Source organism: Mus caroli, chromosome 1, assembly GCF_900094665.2.
Source record: "Mus caroli chromosome 1, CAROLI_EIJ_v1.1, whole genome shotgun sequence".
Taxonomy (NCBI): domain Eukaryota; kingdom Metazoa; phylum Chordata; class Mammalia; order Rodentia; family Muridae; genus Mus; species Mus caroli.
This window is the reverse complement of record NC_034570.1, coordinates 82,540,558-82,563,820: the sequence shown is the minus strand read 5'-3', so window position 1 is coordinate 82,563,820 and position 23,263 is coordinate 82,540,558. Positions and strand designations below refer to the sequence as shown.

At 47.9% G+C, this 23,263-nt stretch overlaps 1 protein-coding gene across 1 annotated transcript in view; it reads left to right on the top strand.

The window, feature by feature from the left end:
- The window catches only part of Iqca1 (IQ motif containing with AAA domain 1), a 119,232-nt gene that overhangs the window by 76,652 nt on the left and 19,317 nt on the right, over positions 1–23,263 (top strand). The window contains exons 13-15 of the mRNA XM_021165896.2: positions 2,892–2,974; positions 8,097–8,204; positions 11,844–12,043. Coding sequence (XP_021021555.1) covers positions 2,892–2,974; positions 8,097–8,204; positions 11,844–12,043 — 391 coding nt within the window. The remainder of the gene's footprint in view (positions 1–2,891; positions 2,975–8,096; positions 8,205–11,843; positions 12,044–23,263) is intronic.

Here is a 23,263-nt window from a genome sequence, read left to right as displayed (position 1 = left end):
GGCAGACCCTAGAAGCACAGGTGTGTTTCAGGGGCTTTTATATCGTGACTTCCTCCTATGTTCTTGCCTTGATTCCAAAGCAGAGTGAAGTAATAAGAAACCAAGAGCTAATACCAGGTCCTTCCATATGACCCTGCTCCTAGTGAAAAGTATTCACCCACCTTCCTTTGCCTTTGAAGTATCACCAAATACAACGGTGCTGACCAGCATGGCCGCAGATGGATAATGGACAATGGCTGCTAGACACTGAAGGTGTTCTGGCATCCTTCCTTGCACTTGAATCTGTCATAAATAAATCAGAGGCAATCTGTTCTAGTTTCCTTTCTAATACTATGATAAAAACACTCTGACCAAGAACAGTTTAGGAAAGAAGAAGGCTATTTCAGCTTAAAACTCCAGGTCATAGTCCATCATTGAGGGAAATCAGAGCAGGAACTTGAAGGTGAGCCTGCTTGTTGTTCCACACAGCATTAACTCCAGCCAAGTCTAGGACCACCTCCCTAGGAAATGGTGTCACCCACAGTGGGTTGGACTCTCCTATATCAATTTATGATAAAGATAGTTCCCCACAGGCCACTCTGATCTAGATGACCCTTCAATTGAGACTTCCTTCTCTGATGACTCTATTTTATTTTATTTTATTTTATTATTTTATTGTTTGTTAGTTTGTTTGTTTGTTTGTTTGTTCTATTTATGTGAGTACACGGTAGCTGTCTTCAGACACACCAGAAGAGGGCAGCAGATCTTATTACAGATGGTTGTGAGCCACCATGTGCTTGCTGAGAATTGAACTCAGTACCTGTGGAAGAGCAGTCAATGCTCTTAACCATTGAGCCATCTCTCCATCTTCCTCTGATGACTCTTAAGCTGTGTCACATCGAGGGTTAAAGCTAACTAGAACACAGCTCCTGGGTGAAAAGATATGAGACCGTGTTTTCCATTCATTTCAATGTCCAGAAATATAAATCTACTGGCAGCCACCTCATTCCTTCAACTTTAATCCTAAAGACCAGCCTCTAGGATCCTGTTAGCTCTGCAGTAATACTGTAAGATAACTTCTGTTTCTCTCATCAAACTAAGAAACCTTTAAACCAGTAAAGTCATTATACTTTAGGGCCATTTTCAAATTGGAAATTCTTGTTTCCATATCAGAAGTTCATTTAACTATGAAAATAAATCCAAATACAGGTTTGGGTTTGGAAATTCTTAATATAGTTTCCTCATGTTAGAGAATCGTTTTCAGTTTCGTGTTAATATTTGATGTCTACATTGCATATTTACATTAAGCAGGTATTCCTGTGGAAATATTTGGCACTTCTGTGACATTGTTTGGGTCCTGTCACTCCAACTGTCATAGCAATCAAACCTTCCTCTGTTGTCCACAGAGGGTACAATATTTTAAGTATGATTGGCAAACACAGACCCAGTCAATCGAGGCCTAGGGTCTCTGAACTGAAACTTGCCTGGTGGGATTCAGCTTGACTCTAACGTAACATTCTTTAATTTGTTTTTAAGATCATTTTAATCATGTTCATTCAAACTACTGTACAGTGAGAAAGCTTTTTCTATGAAGTTACAATTTTTATTTCCAACAAATAAAAGGCAAGACTAGGCTGGCAGGACAGAGAAAGCGAAAGGATAAGCTGTCCCAGAGGATCTAATTGAATGATATTCAAGCTTAACCTACTGCATGTCTGTGAGCCAAACCCCAGTTAACATCATCAGGGAATTCACCCATCAGGCAGAATACCGTGACTATCATTTTCAGCTGTTATAAATTATCCGTGTCCTGGCTGTCTGCCCAAGCCCCTCTTTGACAAGTGTGTTGTGGTGGTGGTTTAGGCATGCATATATAACACAGAACCACACCCTCCCAACACACACACAGCTTTGAATAACTTGTCTCCACATATGAATTATCTTCAGACATGAGTTGTGGCAAACACCCTTCGTCCCAGTACTCAAGAAGCAGAGGAGGCAGAGCTTTGTGAGCTCAAGACCAGCCTGGTCTACATAGTGAATTCCAGGACAGCTAAAGCCACATCATGAGACCCTGTCTCAAATAAAACAAAACAAAACAAAACAAAACAAAACAAAACAAAAAGTATCTTCAGGTGGGGCGTGGTGGCATGTGCCTTTAATCCCAGCACTCAGGAGGGAGAGGCAGATGGATCTCTATGGGTCCAAGGCTAAGTTTATCTACACAGTGAGTTCCAGACAGTCTGGGCTATATAGAGAGACCTTTTGCTCCCCCCCCCCAAAAAAATCACTGGGACAATGGCTTGGTCAGCCTATGAATCAGTGAGCTTCAGGTTCAGTGAGAAACCATGTCTCAGAAAAACAAGGTGGAAATAAATTGAAGAAGACAACCGAAACCAATCTCTGGCACATACACAGAGACAGATAGACAGAAAGACAGGAAGACAGAGACAGAAAGACAGACAGAGACAGAGAGAATTATCTCCAGTTTCAGCCATCCTTACTCCTTGTAGATATTAAACCACTGTACTATGAAGTTAAAAAGAAACAGAAATTTCATGAAGGCTAATGATCTATGGCTCACAGATGCTAACTGAAAATAAAATCCCAGGCCCATTGTATTACTATTATCAAGTAATTTCTAATTCATAGTTGGACAATCATAAAGACTGATGGAGTCATAGTTGGTCTCAGATGCCCACAAATATAATTCTTATTAATGGGAAACATCTAGTATCTACATGGTTGGCTGAAAATATTGTTTTCAAAAAGCCTAATTTATCGCCAAATTGTAGAAATCTTTCAAAAGCGCATTTATTTGCATACATGAAAGCATACGTCAGAGCAGCTGAGGTCGAAGTCCTAGTTTGTTAGTGTATACTGATGACAGAGACAATGTACTTTGTCCCCAGGACCATCGAGTCTCTGTACCAGGAGCTGGTTGAAGAAGGCCTGCTGGTCCAGGCTCTGAAGGTCAATCTCTCGGATTACATTGGTAAAGTACACCAAGCCCAATGCTTGCATCCGTTGTCACATGGCACTTCGTGGGCTTAGAAATGCATTTCTCTTTTCAAACAGAAGATAGGTCATGGTAGCTGCTTGTAGACTGATTTTTAACCTGGCGGGCGGTGGGGGGGGAGGACTCTGAACAAAGAGGCTCCTTGAATAAAACCAATCCCTTAGTAGGGCAGAAGCCAGTTTTTTCAACCCAGTAGCAGACTCCCCTGGCCAGTTCTTTCTGGCATGACCTGATGTGAAGAAATGAATGGGTCATGCATTTGTGTGGAAACGTATCGCCCCTGCGTGCTTCTCTAGTGCACAACCCTTTCATATGAGGTGTTCTTTCCAGAGTCCTTCACTCACCAACCTCTGATTGGGTGTAGACCAGCCAGCCAGATGGCAGGGGCTTTGGATAGCACTTTGATATTGATCATTACCTCCCAGATCCATTTCTGATTTGGGGACAGACCACCTCAGGTCTGCAGGTTTCCTTCAACAGGAAAGCTGAACAGACTTCCTACATTGAGGGAACTGTGGTCAACCACGTGCGAGATGTTCTCAAACACACCACCCAACACTGGGAAGAGCCTTGACCTCAGTATAGTTCAGCCAGTTCATTTCTGTTCTTCTCTCCCATCCTTAGAGTTATAATGACCAGTTCTCACTTGTCCTCTGGCACACTGGTTTGGGGTTTTTTATTTTCTTGGTTAATTTAGCATTTTTACAGAGGCGTCCCTCGGCTGGCCCTGGGTAACTCATGCCTTGAAAGATACTTGCTCAGCAGCCTGATTTTCCTGTATGTGGACAGGAGAGCAAATGTGTGGACCAGGTCTCTGAGCCTCCTCCTCCAAATGGGAGAAAACAGGGACCTCGTACACAGCAGGCTGCATAGCCAGCACACTTCAAGGACCAGGGTGACATGGTGCAAGTGCAGTGGTGAGCGCTTGACAATGTTAGAGCCTCAAGTGTTAGAGCTTCTAGGCCCTGGTGGTTTCCTCTTTCCTCCTTAAAACCCCAGACATCATCCACACCACCGCAGGTCAGAGCTGCCCTCTCTGCCCCTGCCGAGATACCAGGCTGCAAGCACTGGTCCCACGTCCAGAAGCCCAGGAGAGCAGGCTCCTGGCCAGATCTCAGGTACCAAGAAACAAAATATCTAATTTGACTTGGCAAACACTGCATGGTTGATGGTGTTCAAACGTGCTCCTTTTGACTAGCCCATATCCCACCCTGGAAGCAACAAGCTTTCAGGTTCACAGGCAAAGTGTTCTGGGCACTTCTCCAATGCAGGCTCCTTTGCCACAGTGACAAGGCTGGATGTCCAGTGCTCGGGACCCCTTGATCAGGATAGGTATGGTCCATTCCTGCCTCAGAATCCTTGTCCTTTTTCTGGTTCTTTTGATGCCTCCATTTCTGCTACTGTGGATGGAAATGACAGCAGCAGCAGCCTCAGTGAACAGATGCCAACACTGAGTGAGCCACACCCCAAGTTCTCAGCCTTTATTAGATGCTGCTCCCGCTAGTCCTCTGCCTATGCTGTTGTCACCTTCATTGGTGGGCTTGGGGTGTCATCAAGAAAAGGGCTGGTGCCTTTAGAGCGCCCTGCACCCCCATCCCCCTCCTACCTCACATCTACTCAGAGCACCAAGAGACCCAGTCACCTACAAACAACTCAAGATGCTCCCGAGTGGACTTGGCACACCACGGCTCAGCAGCTGCAGTGAGTAATGAGAAATGGACCAAAGTCTTCTTAAAGCCAGTTCCATTCTCCTTGGTGCTCATCGCCTCTGCTAAAGCCACAAGCTTCCAAAACTCCAGTCCTAGAAGCTGCGGAGTATCCCGGCACTGTGTACAAGCGTGATCTCGCAACAGAGTTCACCTGGAGATGTCTCTTAGGTCATTTGATATTTGTACTCTTTTGGAAACTGAAGAGCCTGAGGCAAACACAAATGCAGTTCTTCAACATTTCCAGAAAATTTTTATCATACATCATTAAGGCTGGATTTTAACTCTGTAGCCGCATAGTAGCTGGTTTGTCCATAGAGAGCCATGCTACAAGCTGTCCCTACCATGTGTGGTGAGCACTCAATGTCTGTGGTGTGCCAAGGAGCCCTGTTTATGTTCATAGACCCTCCTGTGTGCCTTCACCCCTGGTCCTGAAGGATTTCCTTAAGAAGCTAGATTACTGGCTGTGGAGAATGGTCAGTCAGTAAAATGCTTGCTGTGCAAACACGGGGATCTGTGTTCTATCCCTGGAACTTGTAGAAAACAAGCCAGGCGTGGTGGTGCCTCCTAGGGCTGGGAAAGTGGAGACATCCAATAAGCCTAGCCTGCCTACTGAGTTCCAGGCCAATAAGAGACCCTGTCTCAAAACAAAGGTAGATAGACAGCTTCTGGGGAATAGCAAAGATTGACCTCTGGCCTCCAAATACACACACACACACAGGCATTTTGATAAACTGCTTCATTCTCCATTCCTTTCTTATAGCTATATTGTATAGAATGGAAACTCGGATGCCGATCTTGTGTTGATCTCCAGGATCCTTTGTGTTTCTGGTTGCTTTCAACTGTGCTCTTCCACGCTGCTTCTCTTTGTTTTGCTCACTCCTGTGCCTGTGTGCTACGGCTGTCTTAACCCATTACAAGCCTAGTAGCTTAAACAGTAGAAATGGACCAACTCTCGGTTCTGCAGACTGGAAATCCAAGTTGAGATGTGGCGGGGTGGGTTCCTGCTGTGGCATTCGGGCCCCGTCTCCCCTGCTTCTGGTGCTCACTGCCCTTTCTGGTATCGCGTGATGTGTGGATGCTTCACCCCATCTGCACACTCATCTTTGGGTCCTATCCACCCTCCACATGTGTCTTTCTCTGTATCCAGTTTTCCCGCTCCTAGACGGACAGGAATCCTGCTAATTTTCAGGCCCCTGGTGGACCCATTATCCAAAAGCATCTTCACGGATCCTCCTCCCGGGTAAAGTCAGAGGGTGAGAACTGGGCTTGAGAATGCCAGTACACAGATTGTACTAGAACTGAGTTCAGCACTCTGTGCACGCCTTGTTTCTCTTTCAATTGCTGTGCATTTCCTAGCCCTGTATCACACCCTCTATCCCTGAGACCTTCTCTCCTGCTTCCATCTTTTCTCTCACAAGATCGGGTGCTTGGGCAGGGGATCCAGAACTTCCGGTACCCTGACTTTGTAGATGGGAAGAGATAATGGCTCCCACTCTGGGCATCCATAAAACACAGAGACGTGCTTTCAGAGTGAGGCTCCTAACTTGGCAAACAGCCCCGGCTAGTTGGCTCCTTGCCTCTATCAGAACCAACACCCACTAATTTAATTTAATAGAATTTGTTTAAATAAAATCTGCTAGGTTCCAGAAAATATGGTCCGCCTGGATATTAATATGGATTTACACAAGCAAGAAAATTGAGGTTGCTTTCACTGCCCCCCTAATGTCGTGTTTACTGGCAGTAAGCACTAGATTTAACAGTTGCTACAGGGTCTCTTTCCCTTCTGGTAGAGGCTAAATTAACCATTCTGCTATTTATTACCTGCTCGTTAAAATGCAGGAGTCTCCGGATCCGTAATGGAAGTGTCCACTATCACTCATTCCGCCAACCAATACAGTTGTCCTTGCCAAGGGCTTCTTTTTTTTAATGCTGAGAATTTGGAAGGCTTCCCTGCACAAGACAGAGGCCAGTCTCTCGGTTTCAGCTCTAATTTTCCTCACGTTTGGGAAATGTTCTAAGCACTGGGCGTCTTCGGCACTTCACACACAGGAATGCACTCCTTGCATCTCTCTCTCTCTCTCTCACACACACACACACACACACACACACACACACACACACACACACTGGGGTCAGTGAGCACCTAAAGTAGGGAAGACACATCTGGGGAGTGAATGGGACAATCAAATGCCCTGCCTCATTCTGGGGGCATCTTCTCTGTGCATTCAGAAACAGATCACGGGAATCATAGCAGTATATAAAGGTCCATCCTTGTGACAAATGGAGACAGCCAAACTAATTTTCTTGGTGACCTTATCTAAATGAGTTAGAAAATAACACTTCAGATTTATGGCTAGTTACAATTAAGCCCTTTGATATCTTTAATTAAACCTGTAGAGATTTATTTCTATATTATTCCTTTGGTAACCCTTTAAAAATGATAAAAATGTAAATTAATATTGCCCTCAACAGGAGCTGTTTCTATTTGTCCTAAATTAGACTCAGACTCTTCCTCTCACTGTGCTGCTCGGGCACACAGTCCATGTGGCCCTCACAGGATTGATGGTGGCACTTTCCACCAATATTAGACATAATCTTTCAGAGTCTGAAAAAAATTCCTGCAATATTTTAGCTTCTTTGTATGTCACTCAGAACTTTATCTCCCTTCACACAACCCAATAGGGTTTTTTTTTTTCTTCTTTTTCTTTCTAAGTGATTCTGAGTGACCAGGCTGGGGACCAAACCCAGGGCCTGGAACATGCTAGGCAGACAATATTATTTTTTCCACGGGAGATTATTGCAACAGTTCGCGTAATTTGCCTTTTATCACAGCTGGTACAGCCATGCTTTCTTGCCTGGTTTCTCTTCAAACCTTATCTAAGAAAAGATGCCCTGGGTTCATTCTGTGGCTGAGATTTTAAAAATCAAACAGATAAAAAACACCTCTCTTACCAAAGGCAACTTGGGGAAGAAAGAGTTTATTTGGTCCATGCTTCCAGGTCTCAGTTTATTGTTGACAGGAGTCAGGCAGGAACTCAAAGCAGAAACCACTCATGGAGGAGGACCTCTCTCAGGCTCACCGTTCTGGCTTTTGCTCACTTACCCATGTTTGGCTAGCTTTCTTATACAGCCAAGATCACCTGCCTAGGGAGAGCACTGCCCACCATGGTCTCAGGCTTCCTACACCAACCCCTATACACATACATGGTCACAGGTCATTCCTTCCCCCTTGATGACTCTAGGCTGTGTCAAGTCCACAGTTAAAGATGAGTAGGACAGACGTGCTCCCCCATGGTAGCTCTTCCATGTTGTGTTTGCATTCTCTTCCCGTTCGTTTTTCAGACCAGTGTGGTTTCCCATTCACTCATCCATGTTCCCTTCCTCCCCAGGTGAGTACAGCTACCTGGGGACAACTCTGCGCCAGGTGGCCATAGAGCCCATGCCCTCCCTCCTGGATGTCAGACAGCTCATCACACTGTATGGAATCTTGCCTCTGGGTAAGGATGGACCATTCTCACAAGCTGGGACAGCTTCTTGCTTTGATGGTACTTCCTGTTTGACACCATGAGGGTGTTTCCCGTTCCCAGCTGAGGGTGTGAAGCCTTGTCTCTCTTCCATAGTGCTTGCCCAGCAGAGAAGGGCATGCTGGAAAGAGAGCTTCTGTGCCATCTCTGGGTCTGGTTCGAATTACAGCAATCAGCTGGAGAGAGATGGCCTCTGTGAAGCCAATGAGCTGAGCCTGAGAGCTAAGGTGGCTGGGTGCCTTCACATACTACCTTCTATGGCTGGGACCTGATCCCCCACCATCACGGACCCTTATCACTGCTGAGAGTTCCAGCACGGTTCTTCAGACACATCTCTAGAGTGTGCCTAGGGATGCAGGAGGCATGTAGCCCCTTCCTTCCCTCTGTTGGGTGGTTGCTGCAGGAGGGCAGCCCAACAACCCACAGAGCTCTGCCTGCCCCTCTGAAACTAGAAATCAGGGCTTGTTTCACCTACTTCAATAACTCTCCCACTTTGACTTAAGAACCTTAAGTCTGTTGGCAAGAAAGCTTTAAGTCCTCTCCTGACATTACGTCAGAAGTAGTAAATGTAATCTGGGGGCAATATAAATGTACAGGTACTATATTTCATACTGCATCACGTACCAATATAACACATTGGAGCCCAAGATTTAATGTCAACACACTCAATGTGTAACATTCACAGGGCCAACTTAATAAAACACACTGAGCATCACACCTTATTGTAACATAGTGGAAGTCAGAAAATGCAACGAGCCAGTAGGTGTATAAGAAACCCTTCCTTCCACACTGGTTGGTTCCCTTAGCTCACAAGTCCCTGCACATGTGGTTTTCCACCCTGCTTCAAAAGGACCCCACCCCTGCCTCCCTTCATCCCATTGTCTTGGAGAACCCTCCCACTACCACCCACTCCCCCCATCCTTCCCTCACCCCACTCCACGTCCCACCCCAATCCTGTGCTGTCTTCAACAGCTGCCAAGCCCTCCTGACCACAGAGTCAGCAGGAGAGCTGGCTCTCCTGAGGGAGTTTTATGTCACCTGTCAAGATTGCAGATACAAGAAGCCCTGTGCACAGATATGCCTCCAGGTGTTTAAACTTCATATGTCACCTCCAGCTGCCCGTGAAAGCAACCTGGGGAGAGGCTGGGGTCTTCTAGCACAGTTCTTGAACCTGCCCCTACACACACACACACACACACACACTCATAGGGGAATCCTCACATGGAAAGTGCCTCCTATTAGAAAAGGAACGAGGCAAGGCCTTAGGGGCAATGATTGTTTGGATCCCTTCAGTGTGGCCGCTTGCAGAAACCCACACAGGCTAGTGTCTACACCCAGTCATGAAACAAAGCCTAAGTGGCTAGGACTAGGGTTGAGGCCTCCTAGACCCCTCAGAGTATAAGAGAAAGCCCAGAACGTGTCCAATCAGGTCCTGGACAATCCAGAGGACACAGAGAGAGTACTTTCCTGAGCAGGTGTGGGTCGTTGTCTGAAGAAGGTTTCTATTTATGGTCATGTACCCTCCGAATCCTACATCTCCAGATGATAGTAAAGTTAGGGAGAGACGGAAATAGGGTCAGGACCCAGAACACCAGGCCTCTCTGCAGTCCTCCAGACCTTAGACAGATGCTATGCCCAAAGCTAGAAGTGTCCCAAATCCCTAGACCATGCCAATGGAATGAGGATCCCTGGGTTAGCTGGGTCCCAAGCACAGGGACCTTCCCTGGACCACCCTCTTCACCTTCGAGTGGCCTTGGGTGATCTCTCCCTAGAAAATCGATGCCCTGCATTCAAGTCTGGCACATCCTCCCCGAGGTCCGATTCTCCCCGAGGTCCCACCCTCCCTGAGGTCCCACCCTCCCCAAGGTCCCACCCTCCCCAAAGTCTCACCCTCCTCAAGCTCCCATCCTCTCCAAGCTCCCATCCTCCCCTCCGCCCTTCATTCCTGCCACCTCTCCCCAGCTGTCTCCCAGCCCTGGCCCCGGCCAGCACCCTTGACAAGCCTACAATTCCCATCCACCTTTCAGATAGTCACTGTCAGCAGTCTCCTCACCTGCCCATCACTGTCCCCTGACACCTCACCAATCAAAATGTATGCTGCTCCCTGAAGACCAACCTGATCAGCCACTGTGCCTCCATCACCAGGACCCTTCTCACACACTGCTCCTGGGATGCTCTACTCCAAAGTCTCACATAGATGCCCCCTTCTCCCAGGGTCCAGATGAGACCCCTACCTGAGTTTTAGCTTCTCCAGCATTTGTGGATCTCGAGGTTCCAAGCACGCTTTGCCTCCGGTTGCGAGTTCAGCCCCATCCTGGCTTCCCATTGCAGGCTCATCTCCTCGGGGTTCAGCTTCCTTCTGACCATAAACCCTCAGCAGCACAAGATTTTTCATACTTAAAACCCACCCTACTCAGCACAGGAGCTCCCGGGGCTTGCCAGAGCCACACCCAAAGCATCCTTCCATGTCCAAGAATGAAAGAGCCATTCTCTCTCCTACCATCAGAAAATTGCTCCTCCATCACACCATGTTCCTGTAACCCCCTCTGATCACATAAACCTCCGTTATGTCACTGGAAAGAATATGTAGAACACTGAGTCACTCTAAAGAGACATTTCTGACTTTCAAACAATAAAGTCTTTTCAATGATACTTGGAAGGAAAGGAAAGGGCAAATTATTTTCAAACAATAAAGTCTTTTCAATGATACTTGGAAGGAAAGGAAAGGGCAAATTATATTGAGCCAGGCATGATGGCACATGGCTGTGATCCTAGCATTAGAAAGGGAGAGAGAGAAAGGATCAGGCCAGCCTGGGCTATAAGGTAAGAACCTGTCTCAGATTTTATGATTAATATTATTAAAGTCACATATTAATAGCCAAGACATAGGTACCCAGAGTCTCCAAAACCAGGGCCCTTTGAGGACAGCTACTCCCCTCCCCCACTAACCAGCACTAAATTCCATGCACCTTGTACCTACTGAGTGCCCACTCTGTTCTGCCAGCCCAACCCTCGCCCCATCTCATCTGCGGTATAGACTGTGCAGATGAGAATAGACAGCAGAAACAATGATAATCCAAGCTGCTCTATTGCCAAGTGCCAGGTGACCTTTGATCCTGACAGTCTGGGGTCAGCTCAGGCGGCTTTGCCCCCTGGCCTTGGCCTTTCCCTCTGTCTCATACGCTTCAATACATATACATAGTAGAAAAGAAGGGTCCAAAGGAAATGAACATGTCTCAGCCAACCTCATTGTCTGTCTCTCTGCAATCTGTTCCACCACCTCCAAATAAATAAATACATACATACATACATAAATACATAAATAATAAAATTTTTAAAACAACTTGGTTAAGCTATTATAGGAATGATCTTTAAAATTATTAGTTTGGGAAAAAAATGCAGGACACCAGGGGAGGAAAAGCAGGCCTAGAGGAGCCCAGAGGCCCCAGAGCCCATTGGGGCAGAAGATGAGCCTTAGGCTTGACTTGATTTCCATGTATTCACCATGGCCGCAGACCCCTTCACACAATGCAGCACCCTAGCATCCTCATGCTAGGCACACACTCTGGTTTTCTGGGCATACTCAACAGCACTGGCCTATGCCTTTTCCAGGGTCTGCAGAAGTGCATGAGAGAGCTCCCTTGGTAAAGTCACTGCTATTGGCTGGACCGTCAGGAGTAGGGAAGAAAATGCTGGTCCATGCCATCTGCACAGAAACAGGGGCTAACCTTTTCAACCTGTCTGCCTCGAACATCGCTGGGAAGTACCCGGGCAAAACCGGCCTGCAGATGATGATACACTTGGTCTTCAAGGTACGTGCCATGGCTCTCTCCTTGCTCTTCCAAATGACACTCAGTTCCTGCAGGTCACTTTTCTAGAGAGGCAGACACATCTGTGTTGAGCTCCCCTTTCACCCTCCCATACATTAACTTATTTCCAGATCTGGCCGAGCATCCTACAATTAGAAACAGCTTCTTTGGAGCATAAACACCCTACTGTGGTGCCCAGACCTGACTCCTGAGGCCACAGGCTTCCTTGCTGAGATGCCTGTATGTCTCTTGGAAAATCAAACCCACGTTTTACCTCCCCAGCTCATCTTACTGTCCTGATCACCTTTGTACCACTCATGTGGTACAAATTACAGCACTCCATTACTCTCTGAGCACGAGCTCTTTCGACAGGTCTGAAGGGGGAAACTTCAGAGAGCTAGGCCCAGGATAGGAGGGTCAGAGACAAGGATGACACAGGGTCACAGACAGCATCTCAAAGGACCAAATGCACCGCCAGTTCTGTGACCAGTTAAATTCTTAACAGCCCCTCTGGGTCCCATCACCAGAATGAATGAATCTTAAAGAACTCAGATGTGAATCTTCTATACATTATATGAAGATTTTGTAAGATGTAATTTCGATCTAGCTGAGGATGTTGGGGTTTTTCCCCTGCTGATCAGCTCACCTTAGCTGTTACAGTGTCAGCTTTGACTATAGAATCCAGTGTGGCTGCACACAGCATCTAGGCTGGGCACTAGGCTGACTCTGCCTTCTCAGAGCTCTAAAGTATGGGGATGGTAGAAGTGAGTCCCTCCTGGGGATGCTGGTCCAGTACATCTCAGATGAGAGAAGGTAGCAGAGGGCTTTGTTCCCTCAGCTGCCTCTTTCCACAGGGCCATAGAGAGTGTCACTCTTCCCTTCTTCCATGATTGTAGCAAAGGAACCCTACAGTGCAACACTTCTGGTAATGGGATGCCTACCTGATGTGTTCTGTTTGTATGGCTCCTCTTGTAAACTATCTCTTGAGGATATTGCCTACTTAGTATGAATGGATGGGCAAGCGGGTGTGTGGTTTTGTTTGCATGTATGGGTGCACTTGTGTAAGTAGGGGTTAGCATGCAGCGGTGTGTGTCAGCACCTGTGAAAATGGAAGGTCAACCTTGGGCGTCATCCTTCAGATACCATCCACTCATTTCAAGAGACAGGGTTTCTCTCTGGTCTGGTCTCACTAGGCTGGGCTGGCTAGCTAGTGAGCACCAGAGATCTGTCTGTCTCCACCAGCCCAGCCTTAGAAATAGAAGCAGACACCAATGCCTAGCTGTTGTAAGTGGATACTGACTGACGGGTGAGCCAGTTCAAGTCCTCATGCTTATAGAGCGAGCACTATCTCACTATCTCGCTATCTCGCTGGCTGCTTACCTTCCATGAGCTATTGGCTTTAGAGTTTGTTAGAATTATTTGTATATCCTAGATGCAAGTCTTTATCACACATGAATTGTAAACCATCAGCATTTCCAAGCACCTAGCTACCCCCGGACATTCTTGTGCACACTGGTGTGTATTCTGTGTTGGTTAGTTCAAACCGTCAACTTGACAACACCTAGAATCACCTGGGAGGAGAGTCTCAGAGAAGAACTACCTAGGTCAGATGGGTCTGTGGGGATTATCTTGGTGGTTAATCAACATAGAAAGTTCTAGTTCTCCATTTACCAGGCAGGGGGTCCTGAGCTGTGTAAGAATAAAGAAATCAAGCTGAGCATAAGCAAGCAAGAGAGCAGCATGCATCCATTCCCCTCCACTCCTGACTGGGAATGTGGTCTGACTAGCCACACTTTCTGCCTTGCCTTCCTCGCAAGGATGGACTGCAACCTAGAAGTCTAAGTCAACTTCTTCCTACACTATGTTGATCCCCTTTCCTCCAACCCATCCCCCCTAGAGCTGAGGTCCAAACCCAGAGCCTTTTGCTTGCTATGTAAGCACTGTACCACTGGGTTAAACCCCAACACCCCACCTTGTAGTGATAATACATACCTTTAATCCCTGGGAGGCACAGACAGGCAGATCTGTGTGAATTTGAAGCCAGCCTGGTCTACAGAATGAGTTCCAGGACAGCCAGGGCTACACAGAGAAACTCTGTCTTTGAAAAACAAGACAATGAGCCCCAACACCCCACTTTACTGTTGCTTTTAGTCCAGATATTTTATCACAACAACAGAAATGAAACCAACCTATTCACATCTCACAACAGCCTATGGACACAGGCATGAAGTGAGGGAAAACTGGGTTATAGTGTTGCCCTGAGATGCCCAAAGTCTGGCACCATCCTCCATGTTTCATAGCCTGAGTTATGAGCACACAGAATGTGCCTGGGTCTCTTCATGCCCTACACGGCTCCTGGTGTGACTCTTGGCACAGCCAGTGACCTGGTTGTTGTGTTCAGCTTGTTAGAAAGTGAGAGCCCTCGTCTTGATCATAGATAAGTGATTGCTGCACTTACCAGAATTATCACAACCGGACACCATGTGGACAGGAGATGCTAGATGTCAGGCCATTAAAATGTAGAACAGCATATCATCTGCCTAGACCTCTTGGTGTTGGGCGCCTGACACATACCTCATTAGGTTTCACCTTCGTTGTGTATGTAGCTGATTAATGAAAGACCCAGAAGTCTCAGGAGTGGGAGTCATTCAATTAAAGATGCTCCGAGAGGCCACTGCCTCCCCATTCCCCCACTCCCTACCCCAGCATGACTGACAGAGCAGCTATCTGCATTTAATTAACCAGAGGAAGGCAGGATTAGGAGCCTGCTTAGGCAAGTCAAGGGCAGGAAGCCTGAGGATGTGGCTAACTATAGAACCTAGGACCCAGGCCATGGCTCAGCAAGACTGACTTCTGTAGAATTTGCTGGAGGTGAATAAACAACAGAACCCACCAGCCTGCACCTAGACTCCGGGAGATGCTGGCTCTTCCCTGATGGCCCATAGCTCTTTTCTTACTCCTCCTGCACAGTGATGCAGCTAAAGGCCAGCACAAGAGTGAGGTCCTAGGGAAAGAGGGCTATGATGGCTGCTCAGCCAGGAGGTCACATCTAGGTCATGCAGACACGCTAGCCTGCAGCCATTGAGCACAGGATGCCCAAAGCTCTTAGACCCAGTCCCTTCTCCAGGAGACGACCCTGCCCATATGTGCTCTTCTCCAGAGCTCGTGCCACAGTTCCAAAGGGAGCCAGACAGCTCTGCTCCATAGCTCCTGGGGATGAGGACTCTGACGAATAACTTCAAGGCACTGCTGTTATGTGCGGTGGTGTGACTAACCTAGATCTGTGAAGAATGTGACATATATGTGACATGGGCCACACCTGATCTCAAATTAGCTGACTAAATGAAGAAAGGAAGGGGCAGCTGCAAAGATGGCTCTGTCAGTAAAGTGCTTGCTAAGCATTATGAGAGCTTCAGATCCATCCCGTGTATCCACACAGAAAGCCAGCTTTGGTCATCCCAGCACCGGGAAGGTGTGGTCAGAAGGATCCCTGTTGCTTGCTGGTCTGCCCAGCCTAGCCTCATCAGCAAGCCCCAGAGCCCAGTGAAAAGTCACGACTCATAAAGACAAAGAGGATGGATTCAGGGAATGATATCTAAGGTTGATCTCTGGCACCACGTGCACATGTACATACATGCGTGCATGCACACATGAGCATGCACACGCACACAGGCATACACAGTGCGGGAGTGAGGAGAAAGGAGAATTGGGAAGAGGGAAAGGGGGACCAGAAACAGGGCATCATGTACAGATGGTACAGCATTGGGCGCGAAAATCAAGGGGCCTGGACCCTGAGCATAAGTCCTGACAGAGAGTCTGTATGAAGGCCAGGGTCACCTCCCAGTGTGTTGAAGGCAGTTTCAGATTGAGGGGTAGGGTACAGGTGGATCCCCAAACCTTTTCCTGTGCATCTACTTGGCTTCTAGCAGTCTTAAGTCAATGGCAGGTTTAAGCAGGGTGTGTGGAGAGTGTACTGGACTCATCTCCACCACATACCGCCTCCACCACCAGCATCCCACAGTGCGCATGTGCCATGGTCCAGAACCCACAATGCCGTGCCATCAACATTACAAGGCCATGCTTGTCTTCCACTATCTGAGCCTTCAGCACTTAGTCCTGGGGGGACAGAGTCAAAGGGGAGAACATCAGAAAAGGAGCCCAGACAGAACCATGAGAGAAAGTCCAACCCAAACTGAGGCCATAGTAGCTTGGAAAAAGGAAAAGAAAACAGAAGAATGATAAGGTCCCTTGGCTACAAAGCCACATGGTAGGTATAGCTGTGTCTAGCTCTGGGGAGAAGGGGGTTGAAGAGGGTAGAAAAAAGGGAACCCATTCCTCCATGGTGGCACCAGTTATAACTGCCCTCCAAAGAGTTCCAAAAGAGAAGAGAGCATCAGACTGTGGGCACAGGCATTGCCATCAGCGTGTGAGGGGAACACACTGTGGAATTAAGTCCCCAAGTACAGAATCAGAGCTGTTGGTGTTGTAAATGAGGGTGTGTGTGGAGGGGAGGAGGTGACCTGTGGCCAGGCTTGGGTGGAAGGATGCTTCTCCACCCTGGACACACTTAGGGGGAAGATGAAGTATTGATTTAGTTAACCCTGCCCCGGGGGGGAGGAGGGGTTACTTGTGCCTGAGTCTTCAACCCATATATATCCTGTTCTTCCCAAGTTGCCCCAGCATTGCTGCAGCCTGGAGTGAGCCCTTCAGCCCTTACGTAGAAGAGTGTGGACTGGGAGGAGCAGGGCTTTCAGCACAAAGTCACCACATGTGACACAATGCCCCTCCATCTGAACCCTTTCCCTTTATGTAACAGCACCGTTCTGTCCAGTTCCTATTAGCGCTGGCCTGCCCACAACCCGGTGCCCACCAGAGTGAGCAGCCATGCCATGAGTCCCTGCATCCCTGCTCCTTCTCCTCCTCTCCCCTGCCTCAGTTTACCTCCATTTCATCAGCCAGGCTTCCAGTTTTAGGATACTTCTGCTCTTTTGTTGGTGATAAGTTTTAAAACAAAGGTAGTCTCTTGCTAGAACCTGAAATCACTTCCTTGACTGTATACAATGTAGCACAAAAAGATAGCAATGTGTACAGAAGAGAACGCCCTCACATACTGCTCAAATGGACCCCTATTTAGTAGGGTAAATTTAGAATGTGAACTCCCCCCAGTAGCCTGAACCCTTCCATTCCTCTCCAACATGACAGCACCTCACATACAGACCAAGGATACTACATACCTGGCAGGGAGGGGTCCCACTATCAAAGGTCCCTCCTTCCTGCCAAAAGCAGATATCTGACCATATCCATGGAATAAAGAGCAAACACTTGAAGGAATGAGTGTATGTGGTTCCAGCTTGGTAAACTGAGGCAATAGCTTAGAAAGCGGTTGTTGGGCTTTACTGCTATTTTCCTAAAGTTCTCCATATCCAGAGAAGAACCCTAAAACATCCAGGGCTCATGTCTGTAACTTAATGTAACATGTTCTGACGGCTAAGCCAGTATGTTCTGAGGTCTGATGCCTGCGGTGACCATTGGGCAGTGTGCTCAGAGGACTCACAGAACTCAGTAATAGAGGCCTGCTTGTTTTGATGAAGATCAGGCTTGGTCAGTAATTGACATAGACATTTGATATTCGATAGGACTGAAGAGCCCTCTGCTGGCCACAGAGTGAACTGTCCCACAGGGCTTGAGAGGTTCAGTTACATTTAATTGGCCATGAGCTCAAACTATCTGCATAATTTAAATGAAGCTTCTCCATAGCTAAGTGAAAATTAAAAGAGCAAAAGAGACCATTTTTCATTAGCAAATTGTCAAATCTCTCTCTCTCTCTCGTTAATTCTCACACACGCAAAAGGAGTATGGATTAGCAGACCCAAGTTCTTACCATTGGTAAACAGAGCCACCAAGGGAGAGACAGATAGACAGGCAAAGATTCTAGAAGGTTGAGAGGCAGGTAGAGCCTCCAGTAACAGTGAATGTTGGGTTCTTAAGACGTGCAAATAGCATAGGTGAGACCCTGCTGTTCCAGCCATTCGGACATCCTCAACTCAAGCCAAAGGAGCCATGCTGAGCTGAGTCACCTGATTGCTCCGTTTGTTGTACCTGGCCACAGTTTGGTATGAATCGTGATGGCTTTAAAAGCTTTTCTCTCAGAGTGGAAACAGCCTGGCCTTGCACTTGGTGGGTTAGCAGACATTCAATTTCATCACAGAACTTCTACGCCACTGAGGCCAGAGTCACCTTGCACAAATGTCCTGGCCCTATAATGGCTTACTGATCTTCAGTGATTAAGTTGGTAGAATAATGCAAGATTGTGTTGGAAGGAACATGCCCGTTCCAGCAGGCAACTGGCCACATTCACCCTGGATTATCTTCGGCAAAATGCTTTTTAAATGATCAAATGGCCTGTCTGCAGCTCTGACCCCAGTTAAACAGTGAAGGGCACAGATAGGATATGAAAACACAGTCTAGTATTGTGTGCCCTTTCAGCCTCCATCTGACAGCTACAGGATCTTGTAAACAACCCGCATTTTTAAACTGATGGGATCCATGCAGTGACCATGAACACTGTGAGGCCAGTAGCAGCTGGACCTGCTTCTTCCCAGAGTCATGTTGCTTGGAAATACAGCCCAAAGTGGGTAATAAACTCCATCTAAGACTAAACACTAGCATGAGATTGAATGCCAACAAGTGCCACAAGAGAAAGTGGAAAAGAACTTTGTAGAAAGAGACTGGGCCTGGCATGGCCTTTTGAAACCTCAAAGCCCATCCCCAGTGACACACACTCTCCCACAAGGCCATGCCTCCTAGCCCTTCTAATCCTTCTCAGATAGTGCCACTCCCTAATGACTAACGACTCAAATTACGAGTCTCAAGGGGCCATTCTTATTCGATCCACCACAGCAGCTTTCAAATTTTGCAAGGTGACCTAGTTGACCATTATTTATCATAATCCCCAAGCCAGAAATTTATCTACAGCAATGCTGATAGCAAACTTAACACAGAGTGACCATTGTGGCCTTGTAGCCTAAGCTGCTGTTTTGTGACAAAGCTTTGAAAGAATATAAGAAAAAAGAAAATATGTGTTACGCTTTTAACAGGTGGCAAATTAATGACCCAGGCTATACATGCTTTAGTCCCCTTGTGATGGTCCCTACATATTCACCAGGGGTGGGGGGCGATGTTAACAGATGGAGCCTCCAGGAGGCTGCAACCTTAAAGCCACACAACCCATGGTGTGGCTTCTACAAGGCCCTGTCCCTCCAGAAGTTATCTAAGGGAATATCAATCATATTCCCCAAATGCACATCTAAGCACTGGTAGACCTAGGGAAGGTCAGAAACTTTGTTCAAAATGTGTTCAAAATAAGGTTAGAGCCAATGAATGATATAGTCCCTCATGCTATCATGATGCTAGAGAAGTACGTTTTCTATCTGGGGTTTGGGAGGTGGGTGCCTTCGAGACAGTCCACATAGCAATGCTCACAGAGCCACGGAACCTTCCCATCTCTGTGTCTGATGTAACAACAGGGACTGCCTGAAGACAGATGTGAGATGGACAGAGTCAGGGGCTCTGTGCTCTTAGACTGCACTGGTGAGTGCTGCAGTCAGAGACCTCCTCCTTAGCAAGCATGTCTGCCCAGCTGCTCTACTGTGTCCAGTTGATACAGTCTTCAGAAAAATCCAAGAGGATCCCCACAAATGGCACAGTCTAGGGGTCCTGACTGGTTTGTTTTCTCTGCCAGTCAAGGAAATAAAAGGCAAGAAAGATCTGAAGAGCAACAGGCAGCAGCAGAGAAAACTCAAGCTCCACAGTCAGAGTGCATGAGGAACCACATGCAGGCAGCAGGCACACAGAGGAAAATGCACTCTGTGAAGCAGAAGGTCGGGGCTCAGAAGGGAAGGAAAAACTCCAGTCTCCTCTCAAGGCCTGGAGCTTCGAGAGCCTCAGAGTTTTCCTCCCCCACTTGGAGGTTGGTCAGTTTGAAGGCAGATATGGTGGTTGCTTGGCTGCAACTGCTGTGTGATGTGTCCTGATCCCGCCTTGAATTTGTTGAGCCAGACCATCAGGAAGGGGGGCTGCTGGTGGGAGACAAAAGCCTACAAGGCCTTTGTTTTAGACCAACAGGCTTCGGCCTCAAGTCAGGAGGGTGAGGAAGAAGCCAGCCATCTTGGAAGTTTGCCACTTTATTACCTAGTCATAGCCCCTCTCCCTGCCTGTCGCCTACCAGGGAGTCTGTCTAAGTCCTCATCTCTCAGCATGTCACCCCCTGTCCCACGGTGGTGGTTCTCTCTCTACGTCTCCCTCCACGGTTGCCTTCCCTAGCTTTCTCTCCTCATCCCACGCCATCTCTGAGGTCTTCTCACAAGCTAAGCTGCCTAGATGTGTCTGCACTCTCCTCCCCAAATCACTATTTGCACATCTGCCTGAAAGACCCTCTTTGTCTTCTAGACTCTGTCCCAGCATGCTTCAGCAGCCTGTCTGTCCCCTGCACTCCTGCCAAGGCCACCAGTGACATCCTAGCTGCTCAGCTTCCTGGCCATCGTAGCCAACAGCCAGGTGTTCCATCTTGCATCTGCATCCAGGATGGCTTGCCCTCCCAGACCCCATTTTCCTTCATCGTTGGTTTCCTGGAATGGTCCTTGAGCTCTGTCCCAGCCATAGTCTATCCAACCCTTCTCTCCTCTTGCAGATCCTTCCACACCATTCTTGGATAATCTCCCTCCTGGACCATTGGTCTTTTCTGATGTCAGGTACCCTCAAGCTCACAGTGGCCCATGCTGACCTCATTTCCTCCTTCATCTGGTCCCCTCTAAGCTTACTGTCCTCTTGGTCATTCCACATCTACTTCTTGTATGTATGGCCAACTCTATGCCCCTGAGTCCATTCCAGCCTTCCCAGGCATGCACCACTTCTGTCTCACCTGCTCTCTTTAGAAGCCTCTATTCCCCTCCCACCTTGTCCTTCCCAGTGTCCTTCAGCCATTCCCACTGCCCCCAGAGCCAAGGTGGCCCAAGTCTCAGTTTAGTGCCAACTATGGCAGTCCTCACACACTGACCTTAACACAGATAGAACCTTGAAGTCTTCTCAGGGTATCCATGGCTTCTAACATATAAACAAATTCCATCACATGGCTCCAGCCTCTGGCCCCTTTGGGACCACCCTAAAAAACCTTTGCACTATGTGTCGTTCCCAGTGCCCAAGAGCCTGGCTCCCACTCAGAGCAGCACTGGTACTTTCTCCTTCCATCTGGGAACCTCGAAGCTCTGTCTGCTTCCATCTGTGCCTACAGTCTTCATCCCCCTTGCCCCTACTACCCTCCCTCCGCTGTCGTTGAACCACCTGCAGATTCACAGCTGCCCTCTCCTGCTTTCCTGGATCCTTGAGGTCCTCCTAAAAACTGGCCCCTACATTACTGATCTTTATGGTCCAGCCACTCCACGCAGTGCCTCAGAACTTCTCTGCCCCTGGCCTCTAAAGGAAGGAAGAGAACATAATTTTCATTCCTAAATCCAGGCCAAAATTGAGAAAGCAACTCCCTTTCACCCCCATGTCTTCACCCACCATGAAAAGCAGCCTCTGTTCCTCTAATCCTGCCTCACCGTCCAGTGATCCAGGCCTCTCCTCTCTGCCCAACACTGCACAGGAAGGCCTGTGACCACCTCCCAGCTTCCCCACCGAAAGGACAGAATTCATGCTCCCAGGACCAAGAGATTCATTCTCCCAGGAGCAAGGTGGTTATTTCTCAGTCACCTTTCTGCTAGACTGCAAGAAGAGAGGACACTGGAAGTAGACAGGAAGTGAGGGGAGAAGAAGTTATTGGGGGGGGAATCATGGGAGAAAAGGCACGAATGATGGGAGAGGCAGAAGTATGAAGTAATCTGCTCAAACTATAGATATGTATTATACATATGTATGAAAATAGCCTCAAATAACCACCTGTAATCATAACTTTTAAAATTTAAAAGCTCTGATGCCAGATGGTGCCATTTCTCAGCCAGGACATCACTATCTAGAGCAGTGACTCTCAACCTTCCCAATGCTGCGGCCCTTTAATACAGTTCCTCATGTTGTGGTGACCCCTAACCATACAGTTACTTTTGTTGCTATTTCATAGCTGTCATTTAATTTTGCTACAGTCATGAATCATAATGTAAATGTCTGTGTTTTCCCATGGTCATAGGAGGCCCCTGGGAAAGGGTAGTGTGACACACACCCCCGAAAGGGGTCATGACCCACAGGTTGAAAACCGCTGGTCTAGAGTCTCCAGTGTCAACCCAAGGAAAGCGAGAACGCTGTGGGGAGAGGAGGCTGCAGTACTCTGGCTCCTCTTGCTCCCTAGTGTACCTCCCACAGATTAGCACAGGCACACATGGCGGGAGTTAAATTCTAAGCACCAGTTGGCAGCCAGCATTCCCTGATACTGTCTCCTTCTAACCATCCTTTCTCATGGCTTCCCAGCCAGGACTGGCACTGTTCACGGGGAGCCTACACCCTGCACTGTTTCTGCACCTCTCTCTGAGTCCTCACCACCCAGCAAAGAGTTGGCTCCCAAACATGACAGATTCCACACTGCAGGTCTGGAGGAGGATGGCTGGCTCCAGCCGCTCTCTCTACAGTTCCTGTGCCGCCTCCCCTAGAGACCCATAGAATACTGAAGCTGGAGAGTCAGCTAATAAGCTGCTCTGCCATCTCTGGATGCTGATTTCATTAAATAAAAGACATAGATGAGGGAGAGAGAAGGAGAGAGGGTGTCCCTTCATCCTGTGGCATGTATCTGCCCCAAGGGTGGCAGCTGCAGGGCAGGTGGCTGGTTTGTGCTGGTCACTCCTCAGATCGTTGGGTTGAGACTTTTTTTCCCAGCCCCCCCCCCCTCAACCAGGCACCCTTACCTCCACTAGCAGCCATGCGAAGATACAGCAGAGTTCCAGAGGATGGCAGTGGTGGGCATGGGATTTGGAAAGAAGGGTGAAGCATGAGAAGGGCCAGGCCAGATACAGCTGTTTTAATCTGTTACTAGCACAGTCTGAAGGGTTGTGTGTGCATGGGTGTGTGTGCATGTGTATATGTGTGCATGTGCATGTTCCTGTGCCTATGCCTATGCATGTGCACACATGTGTGTGTGCATGAGTGCATGTGTGTGTGCATGTATGTGTGTGCATGTATGTGCCTATGCCTGTACATGTGCGCGAGTGTGTGTGTGTGTGTGTGTGTGTGTGTGTGTGT